Below are 12,942 nucleotides of genomic sequence, written 5' to 3' on the forward strand. Positions count from 1 at the left end.
GAGACTTTGGAGGCTATTGAAGCCCGGGTGGTCAGGGAAATGGCTGGGAGGTGTCCTGGAACTGCCCCCTGGCAACCCTAACTTAGTAATGCCATGACAGTGCCCCTGTCAAGAGGCAGTCCCTGAAGGGGGTGGGACTTTGGTGATCCCATTGCGGGTTATCACTCACTTGGGGGAGGGAGCGGGTGCGATGCCCTGTTGCCAGCGGCAATAGATAGTGGGACCTGGGGGTGACCCGGACATTTAGTAATAACTTTGAGATGGGCACCCTTGATCTCGGAAGGACTGGTCTTGCCAGTGTCTTTAGGTCCCCACTCCAAAAACAAAGTGTAGGAGAATTCAGTGAAAATCTTCCCGAGTTCCAAAAGAACTACGGCACGATCGAACGGCCACGCTACACCCGAAAAGCCATGGCACAGCGTGGCCAATAGAAGCCAGGAGACAAGGAGACCATTTTTAAATTGTGCCCTGATCGCTCGCTACACTGAAAAGTTCCGGCGAACAGAGTTCCTCAGTGCACAAAACAGAGCTATCTGTGGCCTTGACCGCGGGTTCCCCCCTGAGGCCCCCTATCTAACCTGGGTGCCATTTTATAGTATTGTGTTTCTCGGCATTGCGAGCACCAGGAAACATGTAACTAAATGCACTCGCTATGGAACTTTGTTCCCATTTAGTTAAATTCCTCCCAAACTGATTTGCCCCAAATCACCCAACGGGAATGTCCCCGGTTTTCCGACTTGGACAACACTTCAAAAATTTTTGAGAGAATTCCACCCTTAATCTTTTCCTTTAAAGTACCTGCACAAAACACTTTTGGCGGGATTCTCTGGTGCCCCAGCCGCGTGTTTCTCAACGGCATGCCTTTCACTGACGACGGGATTCTCTATTCCCACTGCTTGTCAATGGGATTTCCCATTGAAGCCACCCGTGTGCTGGGAAAACAGTGGGCGGGTGTGCACTACCAGCAGGAACAAAGAATCCCATTGGTCAGAGAATTCCGGCCTTGCTATCTGTTTATAAATTTTTAGCTAAATTCTGCTCATACTCTAATTTATTTAACCTTTTAGTCATTATCTGCCATTCTTTATATTCTCACCAATCACCTGACCTGCCACTGATATTTATGCAGTTATATTCTTTTTCTGAAGCTTGATGTTTTCCTTAATTTCTTTAGTAAACCACGGATGGTGGACCTCCCTTGATAATTTTTCTTTATAATCGGAATATTCCTTTTCTGAGTATTCTGAAATATTTCCCTAAATATCTGCAGTTGCTTCTCTAGTCAGCTATCCCCTAGCCGAGTATCCCAGTTCAGTTCAGCCAGCTCGGCTCTTGTGCCCACACTGTTGTCCTTATTTAAATTTATAATACTAGTCTTAGACCCACTCTTCTCCCTTTCAAACGGGATGTAAAATTCAATCATATTGTATGCTTCCCAGGGGTGTCTTCACTCTGAGGTAATTAATTATTCGTGTCACAATGGGTGGGATTCTCCAGTCCCCCAGCCACGTGTTTCTTGGCGGCAAGCCATTTTCTACTCCCACCATTTGTCAATGGGATCTCCATTGAAGCCACCCCACTGCGCCAGGAAACCAGTAGGCAGGAGTGTGCTGCCGATGGAAAAAGCCGGAGAATTCTCGCCATTATTATTAAGTCTAATATAACATGTTCTCTGGTTGATTTCAGAATGTGGTGCTTGAAGAAACTATCTCAAAATAATTCTATGAACTCTTCATCCGGACGACTCCGGCAATCCAATTTTTCCAGTTTATATGTACATTAAAGTCACCCATGATTATTGCTGCCCCTTCATCACAAGCTCCTAATATTTATTCTTGTACACTTTGCCCTCTGTGGTGGTTACTGTTAGGGAACCTGTAGACCACCTCAACTAGTGACTTCTGTCCCCCACTATTTCTCATCTCCACCCAAAACGATTCTACATCCTGATCTCTTGGACCAAGGTCATCTCTAACTGTTGCACCAATCCCATTCCTGATCTACAGTGCTACCCCTCTACCTTCACCTAACTCCCTATTCATCTTGAATGTCATATACCCTTCAATATTCAGGACTCAACCCTTGTCATCCTGCAGCTACATGGCTCAGATTGTATTTGTTTCCTTCAATGCGCACTAATTAATTTACTTATTGTGAGATGGCTGTAAAATAAATTCTGCTGTACAGGAGTGGCACGGTAGCACAGTGGTTAGTACTGTTGCTTCACAGCTCCAGGGTCGATTCCCGGCTTGGGTCACAGTCTGTATGGAGTCTGCACGTTCTCTCCGTGCCTGCATGGGTTTCCTCCAGGTGCTCCGGTTTCCTCCCACAGTCCAAAGATGTGCAGGTTAGGTGGATTGGCCATGCTAAATTGTCCTTAGTGTCGAAAAAAGGTTAGATTACTGGGTTACTGGAATAGGATGAAGGCTTAAATAGGGTGCTCTTTTCCAGGGCCGGTGCAGACCGTTGGGCCGAATGGCCTCCTTCAGCACTGTAAAGTCTATGATTGTATGATTTGTAAGTGATGACATGGTGAGGTTTGACTAAAGCAGTAGTTTATCAAAGTTTATCAAAAAAGAGAGAATTTATGCTCATGGGAAAAACCAAAACTAGGGACCATAAAGGACCTGGAATTTCTGCTTCATTGCACTTGTTTTCTTGGCACAATTCAAAAACAAAATCAATACAGACGAGTGCAGTATTTAAACATAAATTGCATTCAGTACAATTTGAGTTTCTGTAATCATTTGTGCTTGCTTTAAAGACATTGGGCTTGAAGCAATCTTCGCCCCCATCCGCAAGGTTATCACCGCTGGGCGTATGCGCTAACCGCATTAATTTACGGGCCTGCAGTGAGCCTCCAAAAATTAAGCCCGTTCTTTTGGGCCCATTGACACAACACCACGTTCTATAAGCTTTTAAATGCGATTTGTGTTTCAACTTATGAAGGACCTGACTAAATATACTTCTCCGTCACGAGAAGATAGTTCAAGAAGCTTTTGTAAAAGCGAATTTCAGTCATTTAAAACTGAATTATTCAGGTGATGATTGACAATGGTTTTTTAAATGAAGCACAGGACTGTTCACCCATTCATAACTTAAGACCCCTGACGTCACCTCTAATCTATCCCTTCATCCAAAGAAAAGAGCCCTGACCTGTTCAATTTTTCATAACAGCTATATCTTTCAGTTCCACCACCATCCTTCCTTGTGATCTTTTTTGCATTTTTCCCAGTACTTCTATGATCTTTTCATAGTTTGGAGGCCAGAACTCTACACAATACCCTGAGTGCAACCAGACGAGAGTCCTATACAAGTTTGACATTACTACTTTTGAATTCTATTACCCGTAGAAATAAATTACAATGCTTTGTTGGTATTTTCTATTGCTTTGCCCGTGACATAACTTTTCATAATCTATTCACCTGTATTCTTGGACCCCTTTACTCTTCCATTTTTTTTAGCTCTTTTCATTTTTGAAGATGTAAGTGAGGATTGAGTTTCCTACCAAAAAGCACAATTTAGCATTTATTTATGCTAAGATCCAATTCCTCGTATGGACAATTCCGGAACACTGCAAGTAATCTGCCAGTGCCTTTGGTATATTTGACCGTTGAAAAATTACTTTTCGACATATAGGGCAGATTTTCCCCAAAAAATGGCAAGTATCAGGTGGGCTGGTTTTTCAGCAAGATCTTCACGCACTTTGTCAGTTTTAGAAGGTGGGGGTGTTTTGTGCTATCATTGTGAGGGGCAGGGCCTAGCAATGCCGACAAGCCCGGCTCCACAGAATGGATGCCATTATTAAAGGGTGCCCTGATCTTAAATGTAAATTAAAGAGCACATTCCCACGCCCCCCTCCAATGGACATCGGGACCCTCCTTATCATTGATTGTCAGCATCAACCCCCCCCCCCCCCCCCCCCCCCCCCCCCCCCCGCCCCACCCCACTACCACCCCACCACCACATTATTAATCGCCAGAATTGGGTCCCTCCCAATGGGTCTCCCTATAGGCCCCTTCAGACCCATCACCTGGAAATGCCACAGCACTGCCAGATTGGCACTGCAAGGGTGCCAGGGGGCAGTGCCAGAGCACTGCTATGCCATGTCCCTGACCACCCAGTGCCACAATGGCCTCCAAGCTCCTCGCATGGTCATCACGTCCTGTCTCCGTTGTTGGAAAACAGTAGTGTGTAACGGCGGTGTCACGTCATGCTGGCAGGTGAGAGCACATGATGTTCCCGGAAGATTTGGCGTGAAGCCGATTTTGAGTGTTTAAATGAATTTAAATCCATGGTAATCAGGTTCACATCCTCACTGGGCATGAGCCTAATTATGTCACGGGCGCGAGGTTACGTCCCGTGCCAGCCTCCCCGGACAGGCGCCGGAATGTGGCGACTAGGGGCTTTTCACAGTAACTTCATTGAAGCCTACTCGTGACAATAAGCGATTTTCATTTTTTCATTTTCAGGTGGGGGGGTAGCTGGGATCTCAGTCTGTGATCTCCCCAGTGTAAATCCCGTTTCTGCCCATTTGCGAGAGTATCCAGCCATAACGGGATTCGCGTTGGGATGTAAAGGGGCTGGAAAATCACCCCCATACTCTTAAAATTGGAAATTAATATTGTTTTTCACTACCTCTACAATGGGAGTAAGCAACAAAACACGTCACTTACCAAACCTTTTCCTTGTCCACCAGTGAGGTTCTTTGACTATGGAAAAACTCACTTCTGGATGAAGTCTAAGTCTGTTATACAGATCTGTAGTCCCACACTTGGGCTGCCCTATAATGTAGAAATAAGGAAGACAGCGAAGGCGATAATGTTTGTCCCCATGGTGTTGCAAGTGTTTCCAAATGACCTTTTTCAAGTAATCAAATATAGTCTGAAAATGCTTTGTGTGTAAAAAATAGGCATTTTTCTTATAAGGGTCCGTGGATGCAGTCCCTGTGTATCTTGTATACCAACAATGGTTCTTCACGTTTTGAAGAAAGTTTCGTGGGATGACAGAAAATATCTGTAATGTAAGCATAACAAAATAGTTAAGGAAGTCAATGCCCATTTTTCATTCTAAAACCATCCTGACCCCACACTGTTAGACGCTTAATTCCAAAATGTTATTCACAGAATGGTGGGTCAAGTAATTTAGTGCCATGTGGCACACAATACCATGGTGAAACCTTGTAAAACAGTTGTAAGCAAAAACAATCTTCAAAGCTGCCCCAAATTTTGTTCAGCGTGACCTTTGCAGCCACGCATGTAAATTAGGATAAAGAATTTAATATTGGTCCAAGTCTTTCAATCAGAGTTGGAACTGTTGCATCTGATGCTGGTCAGACAGTGAACTATCCATTTACCTGAATATGCTTAAAAAAGCTAAGCTTCCAATCCACAGTACAGAAGAACCCTCTGTACAGGAATCCACACAGAGAGCAATATAGATAGTCAGTACAGAAGACCTGCCTCTTTTCTATGGCACTGGCTGCTGTAGGGTAACTTTAAATGCCCAGTTTGAATGGTTGAGTGAATATGTGATTGGTAGGGTGGTTAGGTAGGTGAGGTGACAGGGTGACAGGTGGGTGAGTGGGTAGTTGCATCACGGTGTAGTGGGGTTGGGTCAGCAAGGCAGATGGGAGATAGTCAGGTCAGGTGGTGGGAGTAGTTGGGTCAGAAGGAGTAGTCGGGTCTGATGGGGCAGTCAGGTTGGAGGGGTCAGGAGAGGCTGTCAGGTCAGGAGGTTGATGGGGTTTTCAGGGGGGTCAGTTCTGTAGTTACCCAGGAGTTGGACAAGGATTTTTCTGTCTAACATTTCCTGGGTAACTATCCAGTTAAGTAAGTTCAAATCGTCCTTTGGAAGGACCCATGGAGCAGGGCAATTTGCCCATTGGAAGTTCAAACTTCCTGAGCAATTCCCACAAAGTCAGCACATTGGACGTCTGTAGGGTCCCAATCCATGTTGAGTTGTACATCCAGTCTCCAATAATCCAGAGACCAGAAGATCTGGGCCATTGTTCTTACCTTCCACTTTCAAAAGGTTCTTGTCGAGTTTAACATCACAGACACTGATTTTGCGAAACATGAAGAAGCAGAGCATCATGCATCAAAAAAATAATCCTGAAACCTTGATTAAAGTGAAGGGAATGAAGGAACTGGCTTTTTCTTGAGTCAATACAATTTAACTCCCTACAATGTTTGAGAATTTCTAAAACAAACCTTCCACAAATATATATGCCAACAAGAATATTGCTGAACTAGCCACATTGGAATGAAAATTGGCCATGATCTATCTGTCTTCAGTCACATAAAAAATGATGCACACTCAGCACATATCCAAACACTTAGGCGCGATTCTCCGCAGATGCGGCGAGTCGTAAAGGCTGCCGTGAAACTGGCCGTGTTTCACGGCAGCCTCCGCGCCCCCTCCCGGGACCCGATTCTCCCCCCCGGGCGGGGCTAGCAGCGCGGCCCCGTGAAGCACGGCATCGCGGGCTTAGCGACTGTTGCTAAGTCCGCACGCCAAGCGTCACGGCGGCTGACGCGCACGATGACATCAGCCGCGCATGCGCGGGTTGGACGGCTCCAACCCGTGCATGTGCGGATGACGTCATCACGCAGATGCGTCAAACCCGCGCATGCGCGGGCCGTCATGCCCCTCAGCCGCCCCGCAGACTGATCCTGCGGGGCGGCGGAGGAACAAATAGTTCACGGGTATCGGACCCGCTGCCCGCGATCGGTGCCCACCGATCGCAGGCCCGTGCCAATCGGTGCCATGGTTGTCCAGGACGGCACTTTGCGGCCGTTTTCACGAACGGTGAGAGCAGGTGTGATTGCGTTCGTGAAAACGGCCGTAAAGGCCTGGGAACTCGGCCCATCGGCCTGGGGAGAATCGCTGTTCGCCGTAAAAAACGGCGAGCAGCGATTCGTGTCGTGGGGCGGCCATGGGGGGGGGGGGGAGAATAGCGGGAGGGCGGGAAAAATGTCGGGAAGGCCCTCCCGCTATTCTCCGACCCGTCGTGGGCAGCGGAGAATCGCGCCCCTTCAAGGTTCACACAAAATTGGGTCTTGGATCTGATTTCAGTAATGTGAATGAGCTGTTGGCACCCATCATGCCCAGCGGCCCAGCACAACTAGCTAATAGCGCTAATTTTCAACCTCAATAGCTACAACAGTCAGAACTGTTGACCCGGCTGAACTTAATCAGAACTCAAAATTCTACTCTCTGCAGACTGAAGGTTATGTAGCTGTAAAAACTTAGGGTTAGTTTTAGGTCAAAGTAAAAAATAGGTGATAACAAATCAGTAACCTATTTACATCTCTTGATTCTTATTTCTATTGTTGGCATCAATTAACGCTACCAACTAGTTGGTGCTGGCTAAGGGCCAATTTATATCCCAATGTGGCTCAATCAGGGGCAGCAGTCTTATCAACAATCCCAAAATTTCACCAAAAATTGGAGTAACTCAAGTTGTTTGTTTTGATTTTAGTTTAGCATTAAGAATTGCCAGTAACTAGTTGAAGAGCAACAAATGTACTCAGGTGTCCTGGCCAAAGTTCCTCCAACAAGCAATACTACACATTAAAAAACTCCACAGATTAACTACTCATTTGTCTCAATGACATTTATGGGACCTTGCTGTGTAAATACCAACCTGACAGCAGTAATTGCCCAAAATAATTAATTCAATATAAAGTGTTTTGAGACATTATTGAAAGATGTGCTGGGTCACTAGTTTTGGGCGTGGCCTACGCGAAAGGGAACAGTCTCGTAGCGTGTGATTAGCCTGGTATATCCAGGCACTCAGAGCGCCGCGAAACATCACGCTCTCAAACAAACGGCCATCCAGGTAGATTGGGGGCCTCAGCGGAGATGGCGTGGTCGAGGCCACACTTGGTCCTCTTTTCCGCACTGAGGAGCTCTTCTGGATTCAAAATCTTCAAGATTTCAATTAACGTGGTCTCACTGGACCCAAGGTAGTCCTACTCTGTGTTTCTGTACAGACGAGCTGAGATCTATCAGTCTCGCTGTGATCCTGCACACTCTGTATGTCGAGTATGAACACTTTGTCACTGTTTTTACATACAGTGGGTAGACATTCAATGTCTTCTTGCTGGTTACATGAGCTGGGCAGACTTTCATAGTCTGCTGCTGGTTTCTCACATAAGGCGGATAGACCTTCATAGTCTTCGTGCACGGTTGTCGCTCCGGAGTCTTTAATTGCGTCCATTCTGGAGTCTGTTAAAGAGCTCGCTGTGGAGGTTTGTATTACTCCCTCTGTGGAGTCAATTTGTGCTCTCTGCGTGGCGTCGCTTGCTTCTTGGGTATTGCTGTCATCCAATGTATCGACGATCTGCCATGGCATCATGGTTTTGGATTCATCTACCATTAGTAGAGTCGTGTTGAGCTTTTCAACAGTGTTGCTGATGCAATGATCATCAATTCCGAATAACTTATCCATGTCTGAGCAGTAGTCTTCAATGAACAAATCATCTCTTTTTGTTTCGGATTTGTCATTGTGCTCTCCTCTTCGGGTGTTGCAAACTGCTTGTTCCAGGGTGCTGCAGAGGTAATCTTTAACTGTGGGTGGAGGCTCGGGCTTCATTCTGTCATTTGAGGAAAAATGATTCTGTTTTGTAGCTTTAAAATTCTTATTTGCAATTTTCGGGCATTTCCTTTTTAAGTGGGCGTGGTCCGAGTCTTTTGGCGTCATGATGCTCATGACGTAAACCATAGGAATCGGGTGCGCATGCGCAAGCCGACTTTCCTTTACAGTGTGCTCTTTTCGCATCTGCGCATGTGCGACTTCTCGCACATGCGCGCAAGTGTATTTTGCCGTTTTTTTTGTTTTTGAGAAGTGCACATGCACGTACTGGCCGGAACGCTCTCGCTCAAGATGGCTGCCAATCAAAAAGTGCCGTGGCATCGAGTGAGACTCTGCCTTCGCCTCGTGGTAAGTTTTCGAGCCATTTTGATGGATTTTGTTTTCTAGATAACGATTCTGTCTTTGTAAAGACTCAAAGTAGTGATTTTGTTTCTGTTCATAAGCAAGGCATGTTTGTATAGCGATTTCCAATGTTAAGTATATTTTTTGTGAAAATTCTTTCCTCAAATTTTTATCAGATAATCCAGAAATTAATTGATCCAGAATTATAGCATCTTGAAATCAGCATAATCACAGCCTTGTGGTATTGACTTGAGATTTGTAATAAAATCAATGATGGGCCCTCCGTTTCTGTGGCATTTATGATAGGAGTTAAATTTTTTCAGCATCTCACCAGTTACAGTGTTCATCAAATTTTTTGAGTGTTAATTCGAATTTGGTGTCGTCTTCACCTTCTAAGTAATTAAAGCAATTGTAGATTTTTCTGGCTTTTTGCCCTCCTGCTGTGAGTAATAGGGCTATTTTCATTGCATCAGAGACCGTGGTTAACTCATTAGCTACAATACATATTTGGAACATCTGTTTAAACATTTTCTAGTTAAAACTTAGATTACCGGTTGTTTCCAGCTGCCACGGAACTCCAACGATTTCAATCGAATCAGGTCGTCGCCAAGGACTCATTTTGCTGCCAAGTCTTCCACAGTCAAATTTTCCGGCCTGAATTTTCTTCTCTTGTTGTCTAACCTTATCTAACTAGTTCTGTTAAAGCCACTCGCCTGGTACCATGTCTTGTTACCTGTGTGATAGGTAACTCGTGCTACTCAATCCATGGTTGATGGTGAGGTCTTCTGAATCTCGATGAAGAAGACTCGAACTTGTCCAGTAACAACAAAGGTCTATTGAGCAACTATAACAGGTGCATGGGTTTTTTACTTTAACTTTGATACTAGTGATCAGGTTAACAAGATCTATCTACAATAACTATACGTAACTCCACTAGCCATTTGAACTATTCTGATATTGCCCTGGTCACAGTGCACCCGAGAGAGTGAGAGACTGAGGGAGACACAATGTGGTTGCTTTTCATACCCCTGTTGGTCCGGCCCTCTAGTGATCATGTGATGCTGCTGATTACACATTAACCCCTTGTGTACATGCACATACAGAGATCACTACAAAAAAAGTGGAAGGACCCGGTGGAATGAGAGTCATAAAGGCCCATATCATTATTGAACACGGATGTGAAAGTATTGGCTAAGTGTTGGCGTGAGGCTGGAGGAGTGTGTCCCCAGGGGTAGAAGATCAAACAGGCTTCGTGAAGGGCAGGCAGCTCGCAGGTAATATAAGACGGCTGTTGAATGTGGTGATGAATACGTCGGGAGCTCTGATACCGGAAGTGGTGGGGTCCATGAACGCGGGGAAGGCATTTGATCAGGTGGAGTGGCGGTAATTAGAACATAGAACAGTACAGCACAGAACAGGCCCTTCGGCCCTCAATGTTGTGCCGAGCCATGATCACCCTACTCAAACCCACGAATCCACCTTATACCCGTAACCGAACAACCCCACCCCCCCTTAACCTTACTTTTATTAGGACACTACGGGCAATTTAGCATGGCCAATCCACCTCACCCGCACATCTTTGGACTGTGGGAGGAAACCGGAGCACCCGGAGGAAACCCACGCACACAGGGGGAGGACGTGCAGACTCCACACAGACAGTGACCCAGCCGGGAATCGAACCTGGGACCCAGGAGCTGTGAAGCATTTATGCTAACCACCATGCTACCCTGCTGCCTGTTCGAGGTTTTGGGAAGGTTTGGGTTTGGGCCGAGATTTGCGGCATGGGTACAGTTGCTGTGTGTGGCACCATGGGCGAGGGTGAGGACGAACGATATGAGCTCACAAAGCTTTGATTTACACAGGGGTACGAGGCAGGGGTGCTCGCTGTCACCGCTGCTGCTTGCGCTGGCCATAGAGCCATTGGTTATGGCTCTCAGGGGGTCGGCAGAGTGGTGGGGGACTATAAGGGACTGAGGGAGCATCGGGTATTGCTCTATGCCGATGTGCTCTTGCTGTATGTTTCGGATCCTTTGGAGAGCATCGGAAGCTCTTCCGATCTTTATACCAAAGGCCTTTTTTTGGAAAGTGAACATGATCATTTCTGACATTATATGGGTGGGCAAGGTGCCGAGGGTGGGGAGGACCCTGCTAGAGAGGCAGAGGCAGCAGGGGGGTTTAGCGTTGCTGAACCTGCTTCATTATTATTGGGTGGCAAATGTGGACAAGATGCGGCGGTGGTGGGAAGGAGAAGGGGTGGAGTGGGTTAGGATGGAGGAGGAATCTTGTAAGGGGTCCAGTTTGAGGGCTATGGTGACGGCAGCATTGCCAATGACTCTGAGTAGGTATTCAGGGACCCTGGTGGTGCAGTCCACAGTGAAGATATGGAATTAGTTGAGGAGGCATTTTAGGGTGGAAGGGATGTCGGTGCCAACGCCTCTGTGCTAGAATCTGGGTTTGGGCCAGGGGGGATGGATAGTGTATACAGGAGGTGGAGGGAAGTGGGGCTGGCCAAGGTGAGGGCTCTGTATTTGGAGGGCGGGTTCGCCAGTCTGGAGGATCTAAGGGAGAGGGTAGAGCTGCCGAGGAGAGTGAGTTCAGGTATCTGCAAGAGGGACTTTGCTCAAAAAGTGTAGAGGGGGTTCCCTAGATTGCCGGGTTACACCCTTCTGGAGCGACTGCTGCTCCCGGATGTGGAAGGGGAGGGATGAATCGGGGAAGCAGGGAGGTGAGCGGGTAGTGAAGATCAAGGAGAAATGGGAAGAGGAGTTGGGAGGGGAGATTGATTGGGGAGAATGGAGTGAGGCACTGCGTAGGGTAAACGTGACATCCTCTTGTGCAAGGATGAGCCTAATGCAGCTTAAGGTGCTGCACAGGGTGCATGATTCGGGCGAGAATGAGTGGGTTCTTTCAGGGAGTAGCAGATGAGTGTGAGAGGTGTGGGCAGGGGCCAGCAAATCATGCGCACATGTTTTGGGGTTGCAAAAAATTGGGAAGATTCTGGGTGGGAGTGTTCGCGCTCTTAGCCAGGATAGTGGAGCAGGAGGTGGACCCTGACCCTTTGGTGGCAATATTTGGAGTTTCAGAGAAGCTGGAGCTCATGGAGAGGAGGAAGGCCTTCCCCTCTCTGATTGAATGTCGGCAAATTTTGCTGGCGTGGCTGACTGGTATCGCCACCGGGAGTAGCAACTTGTTTGGGTGACCTGTCCAACTTACTGCAATTAGAGAAGATAAAGGCCGCAATTCTCCCAAAGGGAGACAAAGTGCCGATACCGGAGTGAAATCCGGAGTGTTTCACTCCGGTGTCGGAGGCCGCTCCTCGCCCCCTATTCTCCCACCCCCAGGGGGCTAGGAGTGGTGGCGCGTCAATCTCGGGCACCGGGCCTTGACGCTTTCGTCAAAGTGGTGCCGCCTGAATGACGCGTCCGACGGTGCTTAAATGACGTCACCCGCGCATGCGCGGTTGCCGTCTTCCCCTCCGCTGCCCCGCAAGACAAGTCGGAGTGATCTTGCGGGGCGGCGCAGGGAAAAGAGTGCGTCTTTCAGAGACGCCGGCCCGATGATGGGCCAGACCCCTCCTGACCACCCCCCTGGTGCTCGATTCTCCCTCCGCCCCCCACAGGCCCCACACGCAGCGGTCGCACGCTGTTCACGCCGACAGCGACCATGTGTGGTTGGCGCCGGCGTGAAACGGTCGTATTAGGCAGGCCGCTCGGCCCATTTGGGCTGGAGAATCGCCGCTCGACCGGAGCGGTGATTCTCCGAGCGGCCTGTTGCAAAACGCGACACACCGTTTTGGGGGGGGGGGGGGGCGGTGGGAGAATCGCGTGCGGGTGCCAGGGCGGCGTGGCGTGATTTGCCCGGCACTCCTGCGATTCTCCCACCCAGCGTGGGGTCGGAGAATCACGCCCAAAGTATGAGTTAAGGGGCCCTTCATGGGGGTTTGAGGAAAGGTGGGGGATGCTTGTGACCATGTTTGAGGGGACGTTAGTCCCGGGATTGGG

At 47.8% G+C, this 12,942-nt stretch overlaps 1 protein-coding gene across 2 annotated transcripts in view; it reads right to left on the reverse strand.

Moving 5' to 3' along the window:
* LOC119979496 (carbohydrate sulfotransferase 15-like) overlaps positions 1-12,942 on the reverse strand; it is a 77,496-nt gene that overhangs the window by 38,844 nt on the left and 25,710 nt on the right. For both annotated transcript variants that reach the window (XM_038821795.1, XM_038821796.1), the window contains one exon: positions 4,677-5,016. In XM_038821795.1, the coding sequence (XP_038677723.1) occupies positions 4,677-5,016 (340 nt within the window). The remainder of the gene's footprint in view (positions 1-4,676; positions 5,017-12,942) is intronic.

Source organism: Scyliorhinus canicula, chromosome 16 (assembly GCF_902713615.1).
Source record: "Scyliorhinus canicula chromosome 16, sScyCan1.1, whole genome shotgun sequence".
NCBI lineage: Eukaryota > Metazoa > Chordata > Chondrichthyes > Carcharhiniformes > Scyliorhinidae > Scyliorhinus > Scyliorhinus canicula.